Raw genomic sequence first — 27,747 nt, forward strand, 5'->3', positions numbered from 1 at the left:
GGGAGGTCAGGAGACTGCAGGGCCGGAATACCGGGAGCTGGAGAGAGGACGGCCGGGAGGGGGCGGACGGCGGAGACGATCGTCAAGTCGGTTGCTAGGTGGCGCCGAAGTTGCCCTTTGTGGTGGTTGTGAAAAGCTGCCGCTCACATTCTGGGGTTTCCCGGTGCCATTGGATGACGTGGCTGCTGGCCCGGCTGGGAATCCGGGGGCAGTCTCTGACACTCGGGCCTGGGACGGCGACGCCGTGTGTTGGAACAGCCGGGCGGTGAGAATCATGTTGTGAGGAGGACCCCGAGAAAGCCACAGGCAGCCTCCTCTCCCCAGGCGGAGAGCAAGGATGGAGGAGAAGTACAGTAGCAACATCATCTCCAACGCCCGCTTGGGCCCTGTGGATGTGCCCGACTCCAGGTAAAGGGAAACGGGCACGGTCAGAGAGTTGGGATGAAAAGCGGTACAGCATCAGATTTTAAACAGCCCTCTTATTTTCCATATTGTCTGATCTACGGAGCAATGATCGCGTGAAAATATAGAAAGCGTTGACGAGCGCTGTTGGTCCATCCCTTCTACCTGCTGTGTTGTGGTATTGATATGAGTCACAGTACGTACATACTGTAGTGCTTCCCTTCCCAGCCAGAGGAGGTATAATCACTGATCTTCTGGATCACCCTACCAAGAGAAACCATTTTTGAAAGTTGCATTAAGTCTATGAGATCATCTTTCATTGCCCTCCTCCTTCAGTCAAGTTTATATGTTCTGTCGAAGTGTCTGATTTCCATGACACCTGTGTTTTGATTTTAATATTTTGCACCCACACTCTGTTTTGAATTCACCCCCCCCCAGTAAATTATTTCTTGGAAATTATTGCAAGCATATTGGTTATCTTAACCTCTTAAACTCCAAACAAATACAGATCACATTCTTGGAGTCAGTTTCATTACATAATCACAATGTGCTGAATCCTTCTTAAAATTCATTGTGCCAAAGCATACCAGCCTTTGATACAGTTTCACAGATAACTGCCAAGTCTCTTTCCAGGTCAGCACATTTGTCATCTGCACAGTTGCTCTCCATATCTACCCCCTAACTAGGCCATGTTTGGAGTATTGTGTGCAGTCCTGGTTGCTAAATTATACGAAAGATGTAGCTGCTCCGGAGAGGTTTAACAGGACTTTGCCTGGATTGGATGTATTTGCTACAAGGAGAGGTTGGATGAACTTGAAAGCAAAAGAAACTGCAGAGGCTGTAAACATGGATTGTTCTTAAAGAGTCAGAGGCGAAGGGGTGACCTACAGAGAGACGGTATGTAAAATTATGGGAGGCATAAATAGAATCCTTTTCCCAGGGAGGAACTGTCAACTACTAGAGAGAATTGGTTTAGGGTGTGAGGGGGAAAGTTTAAAGGAGATTTACATGGCAATTTTATTTTACACAGAGCAGTAGGTGACAGGAATATACTCCCTGGGGAGGGGGTGGAAACAAAAACCATAGCAATGCTTAAGAGGCATTTAAACAGTACATAAATATACAGGGAATAAAGGGATGAGGACTGTCCACAGGCAGATGGTGATGCTTTAGATTATCATCATGGTGGACAGACAGGCCTGTTCCTACTCTCTGTTACACTATTCTGTGTGACATGTTGCTTGTTTGATTAGGATCAATGTCTTTGAGTAAGAGTGGGAGCAGGTAAGTGCTTATTTACATTTCTTTATTTTACTCAATGTTTTAATTCATATGTAATGCTATAAGGAGGTTTTAATTATATTTTTATTTTGTTTTATTTTACATACAATTATTTGAACTGTTTAAATAGTTCTTATCAGAGACAATTAAAATGAGTTCAAAAATATTTGACCATACTGGGTGGTCAAAAGGATATTGCAAACCCATGTTTTGGGATTCACTACCTGTGCCCCAGTCACTGTTCCTGGCCCACTCCACACAGATACAGAATCTCAGCTTAGCTGGCCCTCCATATCCAGAGCAGGTCAGACAGGTGAGCCTGGGAGTTGTGATGGATCTGTGTGATCTAACCCAGTAATTCCTCCCAAGATGCAATAAACAGGTTCCGATAGATTATTCAGTAGTCTGAGAGAGACTCTATACTACTAAAATGTCATTTAGTTTTAAAACAAACTCAATGTAATGACAACATTCCAGTAACATTTTAGAGTATATTCATACCTGAGTATTTGTGTATTTGCTGTTCTGTAGCTGTTTGTACTGGTTTGCAGTCTCAGAAGACACCCAGATTTGTGATGTGGTTTGCAGGAAGACCTGGTACTTTTCACTAAAGTAAAACTTGCTGACTCGCTTCATTCTGTTTCTTCATTTCCTATTTCCAGTCTGCCTAAACCACTGTACTTCTTTTATCATGCTTCCTAACGGCATTTATCCCTTCAGTCAAATTACTAAATATTGAAAAGCTGAAACATCAGAACAGAATGTCATTGAAAGCCTTGGTAGTCAGAAAGCATCATCCCTTTCCTTTAGTTTCATGCTTTTACTTTTAATAATCTCTGGTGTGCAGCTTTATTCTTTTTATTATTTTATTTTTATTTAGAAATGTAATACAATGACAGACTCTTGTGGTCCAATGAGCCCACGTCCCCCAATTACACCCATTGACCAATTAACCTACTAACCCATGCACCTTTGGAATGTGGGAGGAAGTCGCACCATCCTGGGGAGAACATACGAACTCCTTATTGACAATGGCGAAATTGAACCCAGTTCACTCTTCATTGTAACCCAGTTCACTTTAACAGCTACGGTACTTTGTTGCCCAAACGACTTCTGGAGGCCCATTCAGTGGCATACATCCCTTTCCACCGTGCCTTACACGAATAGATTCAAATACTAAGGACTTGACTTTTCCTTCACAAATATATGCTTTAATCAGCTCAATCATTGTGTCCCATTTGGTTGAATCCAGTTACCTCCTGGTGGCTGATGCCAATTTGACATCTGTAGATACCTGATTCTCCTTCCCTCCTTTGAGAATAGTATCCAGTCTAAAATGATGCCTTAACTACTTGGAATTTATTCTTAATATTTGAATGTCCAAATTCATACTTGAACGTTTTAGATAAAAATTAAAGCACCTTATTGACTAAATGAGCAGCATAAGCACAATACTCTATCACTCCACGCTTTTGACAAGCATTTGTATATACTATTATGTACCGTATGAATTAGCACCACAGTTCCCACCTGACCCCCTTAATTCTAGCTTTGTGATCAAAATTAAGAATGTGATTGGAAACAAAGGCTTTTCCCCTGGGGAAGAGAAATGAACTAGCCAGGGTGTATTCCAGAATAAGCTGATGGCCAAAGAACCCAGGCATCTCCTCTCCTAGCAAAGAAAACTTTTTTAACATGCCAATTTATGATAGGTAATGTACTGTCTGAAAGTAGTTAAATCAATATCTTTCAAGCGGATTGAATACATATAATGAAGGGGAATACTTTGTAGAGCTGGGAATTAATGTGTTTCAGGTAAACTGGGGCTACAATAAATTTATTGCCACTCTTTGTAAAATTGAGATGGAGATAATAAAACGTACCAATGAGGAGATAATTCAGTACTAGATAATCTATAAATCTACATATATGCTTTATCTACAGTCTAAAAGTTATGAGTATTATACTGTGATTTAGAATTTGTCGTATTCAAGAGTATCTCATCCATGTTTGACATTTTTGCTTCAGGTTAACTCGGTATATTACACTGCTGTGCCTGGCTAAGTTCCTGAAGGTTGTTGGAATTTTTGAATCTTATGATCTCCTTAAAGTTGTACACATTGTTCAGTTTGTCTTCATAGTTCAACTAGGGTAAGTTTAAACTGATAGTAATTCAACATCATCTTGTGTACACTACAGGTTGTTTTTGTAAGACATGAGCAATGATTGATATAGTGTAATTTTGTAACTACAGTAACTTAAAATCTGTAAATCTGTTAGCATTCATGCAGAAGTTCACAAAAAGGTAACTAAAAAAAGGAAAGTTTCCATCCATGTGAAAGGTTTATCATTTTCTGGTTTTTTTATCTGCAACAATGGAAAGCAAGGATAGGAAAGGAATGCTTAACTCACTATATGGTAATTCATTAGGCAAAAGGGAATTTAATTGATTTTAGGAGTTGACTTCCTTTCTGAATTCAATTAATTATCCTGCATGAAATTCCATTTGAAAATGAGGTGTAGTCTCACTTTTGCCTTGTATCAGCAGCAGTGATTTGTAGAATCCCATATTTATTCTAGGAACTATTATACTTTGTTTCATCTGGTATAGGAGGGATTTCATAGATAAGGATGTATGAAGTAATTATATTTTTTTACTTATGCCATTTATGAGGCAATTTAATATTATTATTCTGTTAGTAGTATTTTTGTAACTATCCTTTAAAACCAACACTACATCTTCATTTATGATTTAGTCAGCTTTTAAAGTTCATCTAGTTTTTGTTCAAAATAAGTTGTATTTATCTGACTTTTAAGCTATCAGTTATATTTATTTCTCTGCCATTATGGTATAACTCTTTACAAAATCTGTCAATAAAGAGTAATTTCTATATGACTTATTAAAAACATGCATGCAGTTAGTGTGTGTAGGTATGGTTTCTGCTTCTCTTTACTCAGATTGCTTGTATGAAATGTCCAGCCTACAAGCTGTGAGAGCCCTCAGTTAAGTTAATCTGGGATCTTGAACCAAGTAAAACTCTTAATTTAACATCAGTTAGGAATGTCTATATGATAGTATTGATTTCTGTAGGAAGTAGGAAAAATAACAAATGTTAGTGGTTAATTCTTTGGCTAGAATTACCAAAGATGAATCTGTCTTCTGTGGCAAGGTAGATGTGAATCTGCAAAAACATTTACTCAATAGAGCAGTGACAAGGCCTTGGGTTCATTCAGTTGGAAAGTAAGAGGGAATTATTTAAGAGGAAAAGAGAACTGATGGATTTATAAGAATATTAATCTCGTTCGTATCCACTAACCTTTACAACTGATTATGGATGAATTACCCGATAGCAGCTTCTAGTTCATTTATCCAAGTTGGAAAATCAGGCTGTTCTTAAGCATTTATTCTATTCTCTCATTCTCTCTAATGTCAGGTCTGCAATATTCTTGGTTTTGTTCCAAAAACCATTTTCTTCAGGCAAGCCAATCTCAAGACGGCAGGTGAGTTAAGGAGCGTTGCTGTAGGATGACTCCTACTGTCATTGACCATATATTACTCTAGTGTCAGTCAGATTTTTATATGACAATTGAATTGATTTTATTTCTTACATCCTTCACATACATGAGGAGTAAAAATCTTTACGTTATGTCTCCGTCTAAATGTGTATGTGCGATCATAGTAATTTATAATAAATAGTCAATGTACATTGAAATACACTCAAATCATTCTGATGGCCTGGTGGAAGAAGCTGTCCCCGGAGCCTGTTGGTCCTGGCTTTTATGCTATGCTACTATTTCCCGGATGGTAGCAGCTGGAATAAACCGTGGTTGTGGTGATTCAGGTCCCTAATAATCCTTCAGGCCCTTTTTTCACGCCTGTCTTTGTAAATGTCCTCAATTATGGGAAGTTCACAACTACAGACACGCTGGGTCGTTCCCACCACTCTCTGCAGAATCCTGCAATTAAGGAAGGTACAGTTCCCAAATCAGGCAGTAATGCAGCCAGTCAGGATGTTCTTAATTGTGCCCCTGTAGAAGGTTCTTAGGATTTGGGGGCCCATACCAAACTTCCTCAACCGTCTGGGGTGCGATAGACGCTGCTGTGCCTTTTTCACCACGCAGCTGGTGTGTACAGACCCTGTGAGGTCCTCAGTGATGTGGATGCCGAGGAACTTAAAGTTGCTTCGGCTCTCAATCCCAGATCCATTGATGTCAATAGGGGTTAGCCTGTCTCCATTCCTCCCGTAGTCCACAACCAGCTCCTTTGTTTTTGCGACATTGAGGAAAAGGTTGTTTTCTTGACACCACTGTGGCCAAATGCCTTTAATTCTGTTTTGGGAATCCTCTATAGATGTGCACAAGACAACACTGACCTTGTATAATGAATATTTCTTAGTTTTAGGTGTGATTCTTTGAGGCAATGCACTTCTTCTGTTCAGCATGATTTTATGCAATGATTTCATGTGATTCTGGTTCATTTCCTAGTCAATATTACTTAATAGAACATACTTTGGCATTGATCATGGAAGAAAAGCATGGTAAAATACAATGCTAAATAAAACTTCAATTCTTCCAAATCTGTCAATTAAATGGAAGTCAATTAGATATTACTAGGGTGAATGAACATTACAAGAAAAGCCATTCTGCATTGCAATAACTAAAATTCAGAGTATATTGGACTGTATTAAAGAATGTCACAATCCATGCACAGAATACACCCATGTCTGGGAACCTATAGGTTCTTATTACAAGTACATAGGTGAGAGGTGTCTTCATTCTTGTGTATGAGTAAACATCCATTAGTTTTACAGAAGATTTGTAACGGCCAATAGTAGGTGTATGAATGATTTTACAACTTGGTGCTCCCATGTCTAAATGTCTAAGTATGCCAACGAAATAAATACTGCAGCATTTCTCTTTTTTGTCCCTTGTGAAACACTGTCAGACACCACAAGACAAATCAGACTTGCTCACAGGATAAGCTGTTTCATAATGGTATGGTTCCCATAATCAGTTGGGGCATTGAGTGTAAGAGTTAGTAAGTCATGTTGCAGCCTGATAAGGCTGCATTTGGATTATTGTATTCATTCCTGTTCACTCCATTACAGGAAGGATATGGAGGCTTTGGAATGGTTGCAAAGGAGGTTCACCAGGATACTGCCTAGATTAGAAAAGATTATCTACAGAGTTTGAACAGATTTGGATTGTTTTTCTGGAGTGTCAGGGTGTTGCGGGGGGGGGGGGGGGGGAAGACCAGATCGAAGTTGATAAAATTGCGAGGCATAAATAGAGTGAAGAGACAGAGTCTTTTTCTCAGGGTAAAAATATCAAATACTAGGGAACATAACTAAGGTGAACGGGGGAAAACTTAAAGACATGAACGTGCAAGGAATGGGTGGATCTGCATCATATGTTTAGTTTAATTTGGCATCATGGTTGGGAACTTGATGGTTAATTTGTATAGAGCAATGTCATATAACCAGCAATATAGTTAACTTGTATGAGTAATTCATTTTATTTATTGAGTAACACATCTTCTAAGAAGTCATATGTTGGAAGTCATGTAGAATATTTAAGTACTGAGTGACTTTATTTTTGAAAATCATACTTGTTCTTTGCTGGTGTTGCAATAAGCGTAACCCAGCATCTCATTTGAACAGTTAACTTATCAGACATGACGTGTGCATCAAACAAAAATCTGTATAATGTTACAATTCAATAGATAATGTTCTAGGAATGCAGACATATCAAGGAAGGATGCTGATAAAGGAACTACTGAGGAAAAATGGCATGGGAAAATAATGACCTTTAATTGATAGTTTATTTATTTACCTTCATAAGGTTTTATCTCAGGATTGGTAGCACCGGTGCCTTTGAGTAAGCAAAGAGCTATTTAGGCACTAAGGGTTCTATGAATGTAGAAGATTTCTCTGAAAGAGTGCACAAAATTCCCTTTACCAACTAATTTCTGCTTGTGTCTGCTCTGACATGTACAGTATAATAAGAACTGAACTGCATAAAACATGCATAAAATAGATCTGACAAAGAAAGAAGCCTTTCTGGCTCTCTTAACAATAACAACATTAATTATATTTTTTAAATAATTCATGGTATAATCAGAAACAATTTCAAAGTAAGGTTATTCTTTTTGCATATTTATCTCCATTGTATTTACTACAATAAGCTGTTATCCTTATAAAATCCTTTAATTTTTTGAAATGTTTCTGTTTATTCTTCAAATAATTTTCCTAACTTACTATCCCTTCAGATTAGTACCCTTCTTAATCCATGGATATGTATGGAAATCAGACATCTGTATAAATAATGTGTTGGTTTAGAGTCTTTGTTTATAGATTTATCCAGTACCTTTTCAATCCTTATGTTATTACTTTAAAAATTGACATTTCCTTGAGAAAACTTGTCTTTTTGGAGAACTGCACTTGTAGAATTAATGCTAAATTCTGATATATTTTTGATAGCAGCAGTGGTCTAAAGGTGTCAAAATTGTTTTCCATCAGATGCAAGCTTCAAAATCTTGATTTAGCTTGAGTTAAATTCCACTTGTCTGGAGGATTTTAAAATACTTTCCACCTGAGGCCAACGTGCTACTTTGACCTTAAATTCTGCTGGCCTGCCAAGTTCTAATTCTAAACTTAATCCATTGTGACCTCCTGTCAGAAAGGCCTCTATTGTAGAAACATTATAGACTGCGGTGATGTATTTAATAATAATCTTTGTCACAGATTGAACAAAATAGAGATACATGACAACCTGAACTACATACTTCTAATTATTTTGCAGTGGATCAAGATTGGCAAACATGCATTTGGTGGCTGCATTATTTTGTTGTTGTGGTTCTTTGGGCTCACACTTTGTGGACCATTGAGGTAAGTGTAAAAACAAAATGCAGATTAATTTTTGTTGCTTATTCATAACACAGTCTGATTTGCTCTGGTCTCAGTCATACAAAGAGGAAAAAATACAGTGCATGCCTGGTTTTCTTGACATAAACTGGCTATATTGAGTGTATTTTGGTAGCTTATGCAGAGCAAGATTGAGGTGAGTCCGAGCAAAAGAAACGATCAAAATTAAAACTAGTAATCTTTAATGGGAAGTTTTGTATAATTTAATTGTCTATTAATGTGGCTATTGGGAAATATGTTTATCTCAAAGCTATGCCAGATTTGAATTATTTCTCATTAAATCCTGTGAATGAGAAAACATTTATGATGAGATTAATTAGACCTAGTTCGAGTTAGTCACAGCTCTGAGTTTCTGTACTATAGCACAGATCCACAGAATTTACCTATCCTCCTTTGCACTTTGAGCTCAATTTACTTTCTGAAATATTGTGGTACACTGTGTTGTATAACTTTTGGAAGACATTTTAGAGACAAGTTCACCACCTTGCCTTTAGCAATTGTGATCTATTAAGTTTTTAATTTGTAATCACTATTAAAGTTTGAAAATTTCCCCCTTGCATGCTTACTTTGCCTCCATTCATTTTAGTGAACAAAATAAATGCTATTTGTCAATGAATCAGTGGGAAATTCGTCCCTGCAGTAATTCAGTAGGTTGGTTGCAAGGTTATTAATTTGTTCTAGTTTTATGACACTTTCTTCTTTTCTACCTCTTGCTTCTTCAGCCTCGGTTTTTAGGTTCTTTTATGCCATTCATCTATGCCTGCCCTAGGAAAATAACACACTTTTACAAATGCCTCTTCTTTAGCAAGGAATATGCAAATGCCTTAGTTTTTAAAGGTTGCATTGACTCTCTTTTCCTCTGAAACCCTTGTATTAATCAATAAATTCCTCATAATACAGCTAAAATCACATTTTGATTCTGTTGGAAAATTATATCAGCATTACCTTTTCCGTTACTTTGTGGTACAGTGTGTTAGTGCACCCTTGTGCTATGGCACTGCTGATCTCTGATGGTACTAATGGGAAACTTGGAGTATTAAAAATATGCCTGTGTTCTCTCTCTGTAGAACAATACTTCTTTTTGAGCATAGTGACATTGTGGTCATTTCACTACTTGGTGTGCTGTTTACAAGCTCTGAAGGAACCCCAGCAAAGGTATTGTGCATCATTGATAAACTAGGTGTTTTTACCCAACTGAAGACCTAGAGCTTAAGGAATAACTTGTGTAACATTTTAGATACATTTGTAAAATATGTAGATGCATGTTGGTGAGCAATTTCACAACCACATTAAATTTTGCATAGCAAATTGTCTCTGAATTGTGGTATTAGTTGGGAAGAGTTTTTTCAGTTGACCAAAGTGTAGAAAAGGAACAGATCTGTGGCAGGGGAATTTATTTTAATGAAGTAAACACATCTGAAGTCGTGAAATCATTTTGAAAAAAGCTCTCTGTAGGGCAATGGGAGTAGGCAGTTAAATTAGTATGGACTAGATGGACTGAATAGCCAATTTCTGTGCTTTTTTTATGATTCTATAAATATTAATGTTGAATTACATAGCTTATTTGAAATATTTAAGAAGCCCTTTTTCAAAAATTTAATTTTTTTTTAAATTGCCAATAGCATAATGGGATTGGGACAAATAACATACAAATTAGGAGCAGGAATAGGTTGCTCTGTCATTCAATAAGATCATGGCTGATCTGATTGTTTGCATGCCTAGAAACCATTCATCTCCTTGTTTATCAAGAATCGATCTACCTCTGCCTTAAAAAAATTAAGACTGTTTTCACTGTACCCTGGAGAAGCTGAAAAGACATTATGCCTGTAGTTAACAAAAGTTTTCATTTATGGACTGCAGTTGCTTTGAGAGAGGTAACTGACATTGCACAAACTTAACAAACCTGGTATAGATCTAGTCTGTAACTGATGGGTACTCAGCCTTGTGGCAGATTTCTAAAATCAGTACTTTAAGTTCCTGGATTCTGAGAAAAAAGTATTTTTATTTCTCAGAATCCAGGAACCTAAGTCTCTATGAACAATCCAAAGATTAAACTACTTAATGAGATTACTGATTGTTTTGTGATATTATAGATTGCTAGCATATCGTTTGACCATATGAACACTTCTTTAAAAGCTCTTGATTTTCTTTTTGCTGTTGATTATGTTTTGGAAGCTTTGAAGGAAGGGGATCCCTAGGAAATGTATCAGTGTGTGTCTGAGATATGAAGAATTTGAAAACCACTGGTTTAAAGTTTTGCCTACAGTAAAGATAAGTTGCTGATTTTCCATTTCATTAATCAAACTATGTAATCTTTCTCTATCCACCTTCCCCCACCACAATCACAGACAAGAGGAACTGCATTCTTCATAATTGCTGTTATTTGTTTGTTATTATTTGACAATGATGACTTAATGGCCAAGATGGCTGAACACCGTATCCTTTTGTTCTTGTGTGTAAGAATTTTTTGTTAATTAATGGTAAACAATATATCTTGCTACTAGACATACGGTATTTTAAATCCATGATATATTTATTGTTTCTTAACATTATTTACTGTGTAGCTGAGGGACATCATGACAGTGCTTTAACCCATGCACTATATACAGCTATCTCTCTTCTTGGAGTTGCAGACCACAAGGTAATTTTCGTTATAATAGCAAACATGGCACCAACTGGCAGTTCATTCAAATTAATACACTAATTTTATTCTGGCAACTCTTGAATCATCTTTAACTAGCATTTTTCACGTTACTAATTTTTAAATTTTCAAAAATTATTAAATGATACCTAAACAACTTGATTTTCAACTTCTGATTTCCAACCCTATCAAGAAACTGTATCATAAAGTATTTGAACATAATGGAAAATAGCAAAACATTATGTACTTATTAATGTAGCATATTCATTTATCCATATGTATAGTTAGGATTAGGTAGGCAATGTTATTTTTAACTGTTTTAAGTTATTTGTTTCCTTTGTTCATCCTGTTATAAATTTAGAGTAACTTTTTACTAATGGTGTCAAAAGTTGCATTCACTGATCTCAAACTCAATAAATTGCAGAAGCAAATGAGAGTAGCAATTTCATTCTCACTAGAAAGTCTAAGCTCATATCAATTCAATCTTTAAAAAAGCTATTTTGAGATTGTTAGAATATAATTGAACTTGCGTGGTGTTGGCTGCAGCAGACCAGCTCTAATGAGTTTTATAAATACATTGGTTTCTTTGTAAATGTTTACATGGCTCTTTCCAGAGCAAAAATTAAAATAGTTCTCTAGCAGAATTACATAATTGATTTTTCCCATATGAGGAATTGGCATTTTTGGTCAATGCTTTCAAGTGAAACACTGAATGCACCCTGATGTATACTCAAAAATACTGATTTGCTTTGTTCTCCTCCAAGTAGCTAGCTAAGAATGGCATAGTTAAAAGTTAGAACTGTCTGTGTGGTCACCTTCATGGTCTGAGGCAAAGATCGATTCAATAGGTATCCAGCCAAAATAGATGGCAAAAATATTAATTTTGAAAGATGGAAATAGGATCATTTGTTTCTCAAACATACATAAAACAATTCTGGTTTAGATTAAAGAACTTGAATTTACATTTTACATTTCTTTTCATGTCTTTAAAAATTCACCATCTCATTCACTTTTGTCTGCTTTAGGGCGGGGTTTTACTGCTTGTGATATCGTTATGTTTCAAAGTTGGCTTTCATACAGCCTCCAGGAAACTCTCTGTAGATGTTGGTGGAGCAAAGCGTCTCCATACATTGTCTACTCTAATGTCGGCCCTGTTACTGTTTCCATGGGTGGTCATATTGACTGCAACCACAGAGGTAATTCTGCATTGAATATATTCATCAGATGTTAAAGCAAAGTAAACAAATTAAGTGTTGATGACAAAGCAATTTTCATTCTCATAAATCGCAGTTTTACCTTTTTTGTGTATGAAATAATCTCTTTCCCTTGATCTGTAATTTTAAACACTTCTAATAAATCAATCTTTTGCCTTTTATTGCCATTGGTGCAGGGGCTTTTGATGTTATGTCAAATCTACTGGAGCTCAGTACACAAAGCAATGCAATTCTGTCTCCGCCATTAAGCCATTCCCTGTAACTGTCTGTACATTGTTGACTTTCTCTTTGATGTGGTGTCTTTTCCTATCTACACTGCCAAAAGCATCTGAAAATTTTTTCTACTTTTTAAAAGTTTACAAACTCACATTGTTTTAGAGCCAAATATGTATGTAGCAAACGTGCATTTTTAGGAGTGGCTGATTTACTAAATTATGTGTTCAACATCAGCCTGATGCCCTGTACATTCAAAATTCCCATGCTGTACAAAAATTCAATTTTAATTTTAAAAACCACCTTATGTCCACTAAGCATTGCTTCCAAGAACATCTAATAGGATTTTTATGCCCTTTAGTTCTATTACAAAATATATATTAGGGATGTATCTTTTCTTAACTAAGCTGCAATTTTTCATCTAGATTTGATTCCTTTTCCTTGAAGAAGGGGCATAATGGTACCTTAGGTAAATAGTTCAATCATAATCAAATGTAAAATATTTTACATTTGGGATGTACCATTTGTAAATGTAAATGGAAAACATAGCATGATTTAAAAACAAAATAAGCATTTATATGTTAGAGTAATTACCATTAGTCGACTGTTGAAGCAAGGAATATTTTCAGAACTCAGAAGTTCAAGGTAAATTTATTATTAAAGTTCATATACAACCCTGAGATTCATTTTTTACAGGCATTCTCAGTAAATAGAAAGAAACAAAGAAAAAATAATAATTGTTATCACAATACGTAACTTTTTACAAGTGAAAATCCATAAAATCATTTTCTAATGCAATACTTGTCTGTAAATTCCTGAGAACTTCCTCGGCACTTTTTTTTTGCAATAAGCTTCATAGTGGGAGAGAGAAGTTTAGTTATATTTTTACTATCTTTTCTTCAAGTTATCTTTATGCAAGGTTTTGACTAATATTCAGATGCTTAAATTGTTCCAAATATCATCTTTAGCAAGGGTAAACACCTTATTAGTTATTTTATCTTTTTTTTTAAAGAGTAAAGTGGAATCCTGGTCTTCCCTTATCATGCCATTCGGGACAATCATCTTCTGTGTTCTAATATTGGACTTCTATGTGGAATCTATTTGTTCAGCTAAGATCGAAGTTTCAAAGTGTGCACAATATGGCTCATTTCCAGTCATCTTTGGGGCCCTACTTCTTGCTAATTTCTGGACACATCCAATAACTGATCAGCTACGTGTGATCAACAAACAAACCCTGCAGCATAGTACTGAACATGTATTGTCAGGTGGAGTTTTGGTTAGTGCTATTTTCTTCATACTAGGTGAGTAATTTTATGTTTAACTGTTTAAAATAATGTAAAGTTCTGCAGAGGATGTGTCTATTCAGCTTACTAGCATGCTTTTTGCCAAAGCCATTCATTGTAATTACGTTTCCTTCCCCTACATCAAATTAAATTATGGTATACTCTCTGCTGCAGAAGGAAAGCTTCATAAATACATCTAGGACCAAAGGCCACAGCCTCGGAGAACATCCTTTTAGAACAGAGATGAGGAATTTATTTAGCCAGAGTGTGGTGTGGAGGTCAAATTATTGGGTATATTTAAAGTGGGGATTGATAGGCTCTTGATTAACAAGGGCATCAAAGGTTATGGGGAAGAAGGCAGGAAAATAGGTTTGAGAGGGATATTAAATCAGCCTTGATTGAATGGCAGAGCAGGCTCGGTGGGGCAAATTGCCTAATTCTGCTGAATGTCTTATGGTTTTATCATTTGTGTGTGAAAGCATTTCTCCTCTAGTGTATATCCTTAGCCTGTTTCATCATTCATTGAGTGGAAATGATGAGTCACTATTTGTCTTTTAAAACTCTTCTAAATTCAGAGTGAAATTACTAAATCTCAGCAGTAAAAATGATAACAGCATGGAAGAAGGTCATTCAACCCATTGAGTCCATATCAATTTTCGCTTAATCTCCCCTTGATCCTCTAGATTGTTTCCTTTCAGATGCTTATTGCACCCCTGAATCTGTCAATTATGGGAAGATCATAGGGGGATTCTCCATATTTCCTTTTATATTCATCAACATCTGAGAATGAATCACATCTAGACCAGATTTATTCAAATTAAACACAGCCAGTAAATCTGTTCCATCTATCAATAATCCAAAATGTTAATGATACCTTTGTTTTAATGCTCCGGTAGTATTCTTTTAGGTAAAGACAACTATGAACTATTTAAGTACCTCAACCATGCTCTTTGTTTTCTCTCTTCAATTAAAACCCTTTTCTTACATGCATTTTCCAGGGCTCATGTATACATAAAATTCTTGAATTCTCTTTGACAGACTCTTCTCGTAGACTTTCTTTACCCCTCCTATTTGCTTTTTCACTTCCCTTCTGTACCTTCTGTAATCAACCTGATCTCACTTGTGTTAACAACAGGGCATCTCTCATGTTTTTACTTTGTTCTATTTTACTTTGCTGAGTCATTCAGGGAGCTCAGGCTTTAATTTCCCTACAGATCTATTCTTATCCTTTTGAAATTGGATCTCCTATAATGGATTATTTTTATCCTCGTATAGCTAAAAACCTTTTCCATTACTATTCTGGTGTATATTTTTTATGCTCACTTCCCCCCATTCGTCTTAAAGTTGAAACAGTAAATTAGACGGGTGTGCTGTTTCTCACACATTTTAAATAAATACAATATTTGCCTTTGCATCGAATAATCAATTGAGCTTCACTCCTGTGCGACTCCACCAAGGAAGTTTATCTCCAGAGTATAATTTTTGTATAGTTATAGCTTATTAAAATGATTCTGGTAAACAATTTTCATTTTCCTTTGCAGGTTATATATCAACATTCAAATTCAAGTATAGCCATAAAATTCTTGCTAAATATTCCTCCTTCAAACACATCACTTAACACTGCACACCATTTGCTCATTACAGCTTCAGTATATTCCATGTATTAGTCACATTCTGTACTAAGAATAATGTGCTGTGTATTTTTGTAAGAAGCAGAAGCTTTTGATTCCCTTGCTTAATTGGTATTTGATAGTGTAGTTGGTGTAGACTTTTGTCTTGCTCTAATAAAATTTCATGTCAAATTGTTAAATTCTCTTTGAAGGGTTTTAATCACAAACGAGAAAATCTGCAGTTGCTAGAAATCGAAGCAACACACACAGAATGCTGGAGGAGCTCAGCAGCCCAGGCAGCATTTTTGAAAAAAGTAGTCAACATTTTGGATCCTCCAGTCCTACCGAAGGATCTTGGCCCAAAACATCGTAGATGCTGCCTGGCCTGCTGAACTCCTCCATGTTCTGTGTGTGTTCCTGGAAGAGTTTTAATCTTGTTTTTCTACTATTTTCTGTTGACAGAAACAAAGAAACTTAAAAAGAGTAAAACCTCAAAGATTGGATGCAACAGGGATTTTATTTAACAGGGATTTATCCTTTCTTTCCCTAGCTGCCAACATATTATCCTCGCCTTCCAAGAAAGGTCAGAAAGGTACTCTGGTTGGTTACTCACCTGAAGGTACCCCACTGTATAATTTCATGGGTGATGCCTTACAGCATACTTCTCAGTCATTGCCCAAGTTTATCAAAGAATCCTTAAAACAAATTCTGGAAGAGTATGACTCTAGACAGATCTTCTACTTTCTCTGCCTTAACCTTGTGAGTATTATGGGGTTTTTTTTCAAATATATATTGTTATGAGCAAAGATCTGTCTATTAACAAGGAAATTAGTGCAATGTGCCAAGCTCTCACTTGGGTACAGAATTTCAGTTGAAATTTTTACCTTAAATTGCTTTGTTGTGAAATGAAATTGGTACTCCTTATCTATATTGAACCAGATTATCCTTGCCTTACCTAAAAATTAATTATGGAAAACTCATGGTGCACTATTCTTCTAGTGGCCATTTGTGTCTCAGTGACTAACTTCACCACTTCAGCCATTCCTTGAGACAAAGAAGGCTGTAAGCAACAAGATTGGCATTGAGCCGTACTCCATAAGACCCCATCCAGAGATAGCCTTCCTTATTGTCTTTCTAGTAGGGTCTGATCAGATGCATTTGGAAATGGTATAAAAATTTAAATAATTAATTATTTAGTGGCAATAAATTCAAATGAATGTTCAACCTGAATAATATTGAAAATAATAACTAAAATTTAAAGGTCTTTTGAATAAAAGCTGATGAGCCTGTCCAAATGAATGGGGCAAAGCCACATGTGCCAGTGACAGCTTACATAAAGTTGAGATGCCAGAAAGAGAGTAGTGGTGGGTCCAGAGATGGAGCAGGAGGTAATCTAACCTTTCTTGCATTCTTTACTTCTGTGTAACAGTAGGGCACAGAAATCAAATATGCAGATATGTATGCTGCAGAAACAGGCATTTCTGTACATGTTGAAGACTGAAAGAGGACCAGAATTCGAGAATTTACAGAGGGAATAGTGTGTGGGTTAATAAATTTGCAGAGAAAGATGTTGTGAAGGGAATTAACCATAACAATGAGAGCTTCAAATTTGTATTGTTGGTAGTTGTAAATCAGCGAGGGCGGGTATGATTAATTGGTATGGCACTGGAGAGGAGTTTTGGATTAACTGATATTGATAGGCAGTTGAAGGTCAAGGCTGCACTGCAATAAAATAAACAAGGAGGTGACAAAGGCAAGCTTAAAGGTTTCAGCAGTAGCAAGCTAACGTATGGATACAGTAAATAAAGATAGAAAAAGAAATTGTGCAGGTGTGCAGTAAACCAACTTTTGACAATTCTTCCCAAAATCATTACTGTTTACCCATTTGCTTTGAGCCTATTTATTTATTCTAGGTATGTTTAGCCATATCTTTGATATTGGTAAGAAAATCCAAAGATTGATTAAACTTCTTCAATGTTAACCTGGACATGAGCAAACAATCCAATGTAGAGTCATGCTGTTTTTGTTTTAGGCCTTTACATTTGTCGAATTATTCTATGGTGTGTGGACGAACAGCCTTGGCCTCATTTCTGATGGTTTCCACATGCTGTTTGATTGTTCGGCACTAGTCTTGGGTCTCTTTGCAGCCCTAATGACCAGATGGAAGGCAACTCGAATTTACTCGTATGGGTTAGTTTTTCTGATTTCATCTTTTTATCCCTTGCTACTCATTTAGAGAAGTCAATCGGTTATGAAATCAAATTTCTTCTCTCAGACCAAATTTCAACTCTCCTTGTACAATAGCAACTTGCAATGCAGTTTCTGTTATGTGCAGGAAATAGCAAAAGGACAAATGACCATTAACTACTGATTAATTGTGAAAGAATATGTCAGTTGGAGCACCTCCGCTCCATGAGCTACAGCGAGACTTTCCCAGTGGCCAAACATTTTAGTTCCAATTCCAATTCCCGTTCTGACATGCCAGTCCATGGACCACACCTTATATTCCATCTGGGTAGCCTCCAATCTGATGGCATGAATATCAATTTCAACTTCCTGTAAAAAAAATTCTCTCCCCCCTCTATTCCTCACCCTGATCTTTCACCTCCTCACCTATCTTATCATATTCCCCTTGGTCCCCTTCTCCTCCTCTTTCTGTTTATGGTCCACTCTCCTCACTATCAGACTCCTTTGTCTCCAGCCCTTGACCTTTCCCTCCCACCTGGCTTCACCTATCACCTTCCTTCCACTCCCCCATCTTTTTGTCCTGGTCTCTCCACCCTTCCTTCTGAGTTCTGAAGGAAGGTCTTGGCCTGAAACATCAACTGTTTATTCATTTCCATAGATGCTGCCTGATCTGCTGAGTTCCTCCAGTATTCCATCAGTATAAAAGTTGCAGTATTCTGCCCAAGTTAAGTTGATTGTACCAGAAAGTCATATGGTAGTATGATACAGCTACTTTATGAAATACAGTAAAACTCTGATAATCCAGCACACTCATGGGAGACTTTGATTGCAACTGGTAGATGTTCCAGATTACTGAATATTAATACATAAATGTGCTCTTCTTTAGGTGTTACACAGAGTGTAGTAATAAGCTTTCTAGTGAATCAGTTGGGTTGAAATAGAGCATTGGAACTCAGGCCTTTAAAGTGTGTGGTAATCAGTGCCCCAGTGAGTTGAAAAAGAGGAAGGCAAAAATCTGATGAGCCAATGCCAAACCATTGGGATTTTCAATTAATCGGAGGTAGATTATATCAGTGCTACTGTAGTTTCTTTGATTTTATCATTACTTGTTGATCTTAATAGTGATTCATTAAACAAAATAAAATTGTAACCGTTTTTCTTTTTCAGATATGGCCGCCTTGAAATTTTGTCTGGATTTATTAATGGCCTTTTCTTAATGGTTATAGCGTTTTTTGTTTTCATTGAGTCAGTGGCAAGAGTTTTTGATCCTCCAGACATTGACACAGAAATGTTAACGGTGGGTGTTTCTTAATGCTTCCTGAGTGTATGTACAATATTTAAGTGTTTGTTTGCAACTAGCCTGGGTTTTTTGATTTTACTGTATAAATATAGTCAGAGCTATTTTTTCTCTTTTCAATATTATATATAGTAAATGTTTTCATTATATCAGTATCAGTGTAAAACATGTTGAAATCTTTCAGTGTAAATTTAAATAAGTGAATTGCTGTATTGCACTTGTGTACTCATCCTGTTGTACCTCTTTTAATCTTGCACAGCCAGTTTCCATTGGGGGTTTGATAGTGAACCTGATTGGTATCTGTGCCTTTAGCCATGCACATTCCCATGGGGGTTCTCATAGCAGCTGTTCTTCACATGAACACGGCCACGGACATGGACATGGGCATTCGCATGGTGACCATGGGCATGGAGGTCATGGCCATAGTCACAGCCACAACCATGGCCATTCCCATGGATCTTCAACAGGAGGAATGAATGCTAACATGAGAGGTAAAATGTTAGTATAATTGAGTCATTTTTATGCTGAACACTACCCCATAAGTAATCATTTGGACATTAATGTTTTATTTTAAGTATAATTTTATAGTAAAAATGTCTTTATATGAAATTGTTAATTGTGTAAGGTTATTTCAGACAAACTTAAATCCATGAGTTACAGAATGTTACAGTATAACTAACAAATACTGGTGTTTTTCCCCTACATTTGAGCTAATCTATCTCTCTTGCCCCAACCTCAGTATGTCTTCCATTACTCAATACTTAATGTTAAGTGAAATGCAAAGTTATCCATTCTTTCACTTTGTATTTAAAGACTATTTGCCATTTTTTTTCAAAGAACTCAACATTATATGCAATTAAGATGTTGCAGCAGAACACCCAACAGAATATGTGCAAGATTTTACTGTAGTGAGAATGTTTTACAAACTAGTTGCCCAATTTTAAGCCTTGAACTTGCCTAGAAATTTTCGCCTCAAAAAAACAGTTACTTAGAATTTGCATAGAGTATACTTCAATTCTTTTCTATTCGTATCTGTTTCATCAGTAAATAAATACAATTAAATATCCCAGTCCAGAAGAAGTATACAATGATTTTTTTCCTTTTTCTCATCCAAAGGTATTGACTTTTTCCCACATACCCATAAAGTTCAATAGATTAATCCACAAAATTGCAGTATTACTTGGCCAAGTTTATTCGAAGATTTTGTTGTTAGTGATGTTTTTGATAAAATACAATATTGAATTTTATGATACCATCTTTGAGCCTGACAAATATGTGTTCAAATTTTACTCGATAGGCTTGAGCACAATGCTCAGGCTGACACAGTTAGAAATCCTTTGTTTGGATAAGATGTTAATCCAACACCATGCTTGCATTACTTCATACTGCAGACATTTCAAAGGAAAGCAGGAAGTCTTGGCAGTGCTGTTGCCAACACTTTCATCAAGCTACACCACTGAACAAGTCCTGTGGTCATCAATAAATAGCTGATTTTATGGGACTTTGCCTTGCATAGACTAACTGGCAGATTTCAAACATAGCCGCTGTTGTAAAGTATAATTGGTTGTAAAAGCATTTGTGTTATGTCTTTACTGAAAACTATTATGTTTAATAGTTGTACATTTTAAAATACAAGGACATAGATGAACTTAAAAGTATGAGTGATCAAATAAGTTTTGGTTAAGGTTGACAGCAAAGAATGTTTGAAATGAGCCTATACTTCATGTCTAATCCAGTTTGTGTACAATCAATCTGTACATAACAAAATTCCTACAACAGCATTGAGGAATAGCAATAGTGGCTCCATCAGTCAATTGCTAAGAGCTAAATGAATTGATTGGAAGATAGATGTTTATCATGGGATGTATTCCAAGATATTGGACTCACAAAATAGACTTAAGGCATTTGTGTACATTCCTTTTGTAATAATGCATTTCTGTTACAGGAGTATTTCTGCACGTGCTGGCAGATACGCTAGGCAGTGTTGGAGTGATAATCTCTTCTCTTCTGATACGCCAGTTTGGATGGCTAATTGCAGATCCTATTTGCTCTCTCTTCATTGCTGTGTTAATTTTTTTAAGTGTCATCCCACTCATGAAAGATGCTTGTCAGTTGCTGCTGCTACGGACACCACCAGAGTATGAGAAACAACTCAGTAGTGCCCTTAATAAGGTCAGAATCTGTACATTTCCTAACATCTACTGATTTCTTTCCCCATAAAATGTCATATTTGCTGAAAACAAGAAGTTGATTAAACATTACTACAGTATGTCTCATCTATAAGAGTCCTCGAGCTGCACAGCAAGGTGTAGTGCATATGCTTTATTCAGATTAGGTGTACTAGTTGGAGTATTATATATATTACCAGAAGGACTGAAACACTATTGAAACATTCATCCAAGTGTTGACTCAAATCTCAAGCCCATATAAATTGTTAAAAATTCTTTCCCTACTTGAAACGAATAGCAAGATAAAACCCTATCCTGTTTTCTCCTGAATGTCAAGACTGATTCAGTATTTAACACACTCAGTGATTGTCCATTCTGGAAGCTGACAGCTCAAATATTTCTTCAGTTTAATTCTTCTCTTAGTTTTTAACTATTCTCTGTAGTTCATTTGTTATGAACTGATATAATTAACCAATAATGTTATGCTGAACATTTAGCCTATTCTAAGATCAATCTAACCCCACCCTCCTACATAACCCTCTATTTTTTTATCATCCATATACCCATCTAAGAGTTTCTTAAATGCATCTGATGTATCTCCCTCTACCACCACCTCTGAAGGACGTTACATGTAACCACCACTCTCTGTAATGAATTTATCTCTGACATCCCCATATACTTTCCTCCATTCATCTTAAAATTATACCCTTTGCACCCCACTTCCACTTTGGGAAAAAGGTCTCAAATTATCTACTTTGTCTATGCCTGTTATCATTCTGTATGTCTCAATTAAGTCACCTTTTTATAATCTTTTATAAAAGTATAACTTCTTGATTATTTTTATATTATATTTATTCTTAAAATAATTTGTATTGAAATTAGGAAAATGTATCACTTTGGTAAACCATGTGCAACTGATTTGCACTTACAGCAGTGCCTAAAGCTATGACTTATACCACCAGAAACAGGCTTCTTTCAAGCCAAGCATTTTCTTAACTTAGAAATATATTGCTATGCCCTTATTGTTGTTCTGTCTAAAACCTAGAATTGTCTACCACACAGCACCTGGAGGACCTTCTCCAAAGGATTGAAGTGATTTAAAGAGGTAGATGCCACTGTCTACTCAAGAGCAGTTAGGGATGAACAATATACTGACTTTGCCAACAATGCCTATAGTACTTCCCAAAATGTGAATTGAAGAATTCCAACTGCTGCCTCTTCCTCATCTCTGCAACTTAAAATGTTTATTTTCTAACTTCCATGATTTTGATATTCAGCTTGTAACATTAATGCTTTCCAGATGCTGTCCGAACTACTGAGTATTTACAGTGTTTTCTGATTTGTTATTGCTCAGTTCCTCTAATGTATAGTCTTCTCAAAAGCATTATCAAACAAAATTTTATACCACATGATATCAGGAAAAAATCAATTTTGATCAAAGAGGTAGTACAGAGGGGTATAAAACTTTGTGGATGGAATTCCAGATCATAGGTCTGTGACAAATAATACCACATCCACCAGTGGTCAGCTGAGATCAGAAATACATGAGGTTAGAATTTGAAGAGCTGAGAGATCTGAAAATTATAGCAATGGAGGAAAATGCAGGAGAAGAAAAAGTTATTTGTTTTAACTTAAAATATAGTTGAATACCTAAAACTCTACTGATCTTCAGTATCTCTGTAAAGTTACACACTAGCCAAACAGCAACTTGATTCTTCATTGTTTTAAGTATTATAATTGTCTTTGAATGTACTTAAAATTTATTATATTAACTCAATTTTTCAGATTCAGAAAATTGAAGGTATTATATCTTATCGAGATCCTCATTTCTGGCGCCATTCAGCTAGTGTAATAGGAGGAACCATCCATGTGCAAGTCATGCCAGATGTTGTGGAACAGAGAATCATACAGCAGGTTACTATCGCTTACGTTCACTTGGTGTACTTCTAGTTTCGTGATATTTACTGAAGCACTAATATAGTGTAAACCCATTAACTATTCAACTTTTTCTTTATTTGATTTGCTGCTAAATGGTTATCTAATTATATATCCAATTAGTTGTATCTTTGAATGGAATTCTGTGCCATATTAAATCAGAGCTTAAAAATATGAACTTTCAATACACCTCTTAAAAAAAATTAAATGGCAGATCATATGGTTGGCCCCAACAATAAATACTAATATAATTTTTAAATATTAGATTCAGCCTTCTCATGTGTGCCATAAATCCCAGAATGTTTGTTTAAAGTGTGTTCACAGTTTTAATGTAAGAACAGATAAGCTCTTAAGAAATATTGGTAAAGGGATAAATATTAGTCCTGTCACTGGGGCAAAACTACAAAAGAGTAAAATGGAAGGTCACTTTAACACCCAATTATATAACAGCCTCTCTGTCCTGTACTAGAGTGGCAGCTTAGATTTTGTATGTTCCACTCTAGAGTAAGGTCTAGAGGCTGGAATGCAAACATTTGAGTCCCTGGTGATTTGACAGTTCCTTGGATATTTGGTAATTCATTTCAAATATTCAGTATTATCTGCATTTTGCAAACAAAAACCATTTTATATGCAGTGCAGCTACAGTATTGTATAAACTTACATTGTTAAAAATGCAATGACAAATTGAAGTTTTTGATCCAGAATCTGTAAAATTTTCTGTTACCAGCAAGAATGTGTTAATCCCCAACAGTTTCATTGGAGATGGGAAGATATGCAGTGAATTATCTATCAGGTCATGTGGTGCATTCAAAACCTGGTACAAAATGTGCAATGTCTATTTAAGAACCAGGTTATCCCTTAACATAACTGCAAGACAAAATCCTCCCCCGCCCCCAAAATAACAACCACCACAAGTAAAATAATTCACTTAGGTTGTGGCCACAAATATTTCTATCCTCCTCCCTGTCTCTCTCCTTTTAGTCTCCCTTACAGCTTTCCATTTTCTTCCCCGTCTCCCATCCACCTCACCTGCACACTGGTTCCTCTTTTTTCCCCCACCCTAAACCTGATCATTTCCTTGTTCCTTCCCTTTTGCTCCCTTTCCTGCATTGAAAACAACATTTGAGTCAGTTGTTCACTCAAACATCTATCATTGTAATTGGTTTATTATTGTGACATGTACAGTGAAAAGTTTGTCTCACACACTCTTTGTTCCTATCTATTTATTCCCAAGTTCATTGAGGTAGTACAAGGTAAAACAGTAACAATGCAGAGTAAAATGCTACAGCTACAGAGAGAGTGCAGTGCAGGCAGACAACAAGGGTACAAGATCATAATAAGATGAATTTTGAGGTACCAGAGTCTCTCCTATCATACTAGAGAGCCCTTCAATAGTCTTATAATAGCAGAACAGAAGCTGTCCCTGAGCCTGGTGGTAAGTGTTTTCAAGTTTTTCTATCTGATGAGAGGGGGGAGTAGAGAGAATATCTAGGCTTGGTTGTGAATTTACTACTTGCCACCATTGGTGGTGTGCATTGGGTAAAGGGGAATGTCCATATCTCCTCTTGAATTCTGGGGATTTGAGGTGTCATACACAATTTAGCCCTTCACTATCCTGAGAAAAAATAAATCTCTCAAGTTCTAACAAATAATAGTATTAGTCAAAAACACAAACTTTAGTTTCAATGATTTAGAAAATTACTGTATTAGAAACTTTGAAAAATGTTTTGGAATCCACATTAATGGATATCCTTCCTATGTGTTGCAATTAGGTCACAGCTGCTTTAAAAGATGCTGGTGTGAATAACCTGTCAGTTCAGGTGGAAAAGGAGTCGTACTTTCAACATATGTCTGGACTTAGTGCTGGTTTCCAGGACATCCTTGCTCTGACTCAGCAAATGGAAGCTGTAAAATATCTGAAAGATGGTACCTACATCATGTGACAAGTCCTGAAACCTACTAAAAAGGAGCGATGGCAATTCAATCTAACAGGGATTTATAAATAGTATTTATTTTAAGAAAAACTGAACAAAGTCATCTGCATTATATAGTTGTTTTGAAACATTGTTCATGTTTATTTTCATCCAGATTGGTGAATGGAAATTTGAATTAAAGATGTAAATTGTCAGCAGTAGTGAGGAGGACATTTTCAGCATTTAAACCCTTGGAACAATCTATTCTTAATTCTTATCGCACAGCCACAGGATTTTAATCATGTTTACATTTTATCTAAAAAGATCAGATATTTTCTTGTCCGCTACATTATGTCACATGATCACATTACCAATGGTTTTAGGAAGGTAATGAAATTTGGTTATACTGAGATTTTTAATTCTTGTGCTAATGCTGCATCCAGTTTGTTTTGTGTGGAATTGCTTGTTAATAACTGACCAAGAATTTGCTGTTACCAGTTTTGTGTAATATGTTTTGCATTGTTTGTTATATGTGTACAAATCCTGAGTAATTTCCTTCTTGATGAACCATTGGATGTCAAATATCATTCTATCCTTTACCCGCATCTTTAATAAGTAAATTTAAAAAACAGAAAAAACTATATATGTGGCAAATCTGAATGGAAACTGAAAATACTCAGCAGATCAGGTAGCAGCTTTGGAGAGAGTCAGATACAGGATTTCATCGGATGTAAGATAATCGACCTGAAATGTTAATTATTTTCTCTCCACTGATGCTGGATGTTTCTGTATTTGTTTTTGTAAGATACTTATAGAGAGGGGGAAGGGGATTGAACAAATAGCACATACCTACCGGAAAGAATTAAATAGACATTTAATGGATTCCGCTGCCTGTTTAAAACACAAATAGTGTATTTTATTTTCCCAACCAGCTCCTGAATATTTCCATTGAGACTTCTCATTTCACACCTTTTCATAGATGTCGGCAAATCAGACAAAATTATTCCCTGCGATAATCCAAAGATGATGATGGTCTCAATGTGACTAACTTCACCTCTTAGTTAGGAATTTGATGTTAAATTCCCCATTGGGGGAATGTTCAACTTGTTTTCAAGTTGCTAGAATTTAAAGTGGCACCCACAATATTCTAAATTCTTGTTTGTCTTCTTTGGTCATAGCTAAAGTATAGCCTACTTTTTATAAGTGTCAGAAATATACTTCTGTACATATGGTACTAAGCTATTGTAATAGTCATATGAATCTAGAAAATAATAATCTATTCCAATAATCTTAGATTGTTTAATGATATTTTCTTGTCTCTCGCCCTAAATCTTCATGTAAACAAAGTTATTGCAAAAAATAAGGCCAGTGTATGTATTTATATTAAAATGAAACAATGTTACGATGTTGGCATCAGATTTTTTTCCTGTGCAATTCCTATGTTAAAAAAAAATTGTTTAACTGCAGTTTCATATTAACAACGCTTTGAAGATTTCAGTAATAACCTGTTAAACTTGATTGTTATTTAATGAGATAATGAACTGAGGGGGAGAAAACAATATTTGCATTATGATATTAACAGGTGCTGCACAAGAACAGTTCAAAAGGAAATAATCGTGACAGGCTGAGGACAATCATGCTGGTCTCATTGCTGTTCACTTGTTTCAGATTTTATAGCTTACATTTAGATTTTACAGAAAATAAGTATATTTTGCTGCCTTGGTATGATTAGCTATGTTTATAGAACATACAAAACAGTCCAGGTCTTTAGGTCTACGATGTTGTGCCAAACTTTTGACCTACTCTTTAAGATCAATCTAATTATTCCCTCCCACATAGTCCTCCATTTTTCTTTCAGCCATGTGCCAGTCTAATAATCTTTTAAATGTGCCTAATATCTCTACCGCCACCACCGACAGCACATCCCATGCACTACCACTCTTTGTTTAAAATAAAATACAACTCTGATTTCCCCTACCCCCCATACTTCCCTCCAATCACCTTAAAATTATACCCCCTCATATTAGTTATTTCCACCCTGGTACAAAGTCTCTGGCTGCCCACGTGATCTATGCCTTTTATCATCTAGATAGTGAACCTCTCCTCTTAAGACGTGCTGTCCAAGCCAGACTGCATCCCAAGTAAATCTCATCTGCACCCTCTAAAATTACCATATTCTTCTATAATGACCAGAACTGAACATCATATTCCATGTGTGGTTTAACCAGAATTTTATAGACTTGCAGCTTTGAACAACCGCCAATCCACACATCAGAAGTTTGGAGAGGAGGGGAATTCAATCAGGTCCACTGCCTGACAATAAAAGGCAGGAGTGGATCGCAGCAGCATAATAGAGCTTTGACCAGCTACCAACCAGTGTCTTGGGATAGACTAGTAAGTGAAAGTTAAAGGAAGGCAAGATCAAGTGCAGCAGCCATCAACTGAGTGGATAGAGTCGGAGGTGATCTTAAGGCTTTAGCTCTTCGAGGCTTCGCTCAGAGAAAGCAAAGGAAAGAAAAGCTCAAGTTTTTCCCCTGTATCTGCTCAGCTGGGACAGTAGGGATGACAGGCAGGATAGTGAAATGCTCTTCTTGCAGGACGTGGGAAAGCAAGGAGACCTCCAGTATTCCTGATGACTACAAATGCAAGAAGTGCATTCTGCTGCAGCTTCTAGCAAACT

At 36.3% G+C, this 27,747-nt stretch overlaps 1 protein-coding gene across 1 annotated transcript; it reads left to right on the top strand.

Moving 5' to 3' along the window:
• slc30a5 (solute carrier family 30 member 5) lies at positions 1-26,483 on the top strand. The gene is made up of 16 exons (XM_059974450.1): positions 1-408; positions 3,712-3,834; positions 5,118-5,184; positions 8,485-8,570; positions 9,674-9,761; positions 10,955-11,042; positions 11,171-11,247; positions 12,273-12,443; positions 13,687-13,975; positions 16,118-16,326; positions 17,600-17,757; positions 18,922-19,051; positions 19,311-19,542; positions 20,997-21,223; positions 23,005-23,133; positions 24,927-26,483. The coding sequence occupies exons 1-16, from the start codon at positions 338-340 to the stop codon at positions 25,095-25,097; spliced, it is 2,316 nt and encodes a 771-aa protein (XP_059830433.1). The 5' UTR covers positions 1-337; the 3' UTR covers positions 25,098-26,483.
• Positions 26,484-27,747: the final 1,264 nt, after the last annotated feature.

Source organism: Hypanus sabinus, chromosome 7 (assembly GCF_030144855.1).
Source record: "Hypanus sabinus isolate sHypSab1 chromosome 7, sHypSab1.hap1, whole genome shotgun sequence".
NCBI classification, from domain to species: Eukaryota; Metazoa; Chordata; class Chondrichthyes; order Myliobatiformes; family Dasyatidae; genus Hypanus; species Hypanus sabinus.

Bases quoted from the DNA above. Each gene is read 5' to 3' on its own strand.
- slc30a5 (XM_059974450.1), top strand. From the start codon at position 338: ATGGAGGAGAAGTACAGTAGCAACATCATCTCCAACGCCCGCTTGGGC. The intron at 3,835-5,117 runs GTAAGTTTAAAC...CTCTAATGTCAG, and splicing joins GTCTTCATAGTTCAACTAGG to GTCTGCAATATTCTTGGTTT. The intron at 11,248-12,272 runs GTAATTTTCGTT...TGTCTGCTTTAG, and splicing joins TTGGAGTTGCAGACCACAAG to GGCGGGGTTTTACTGCTTGT.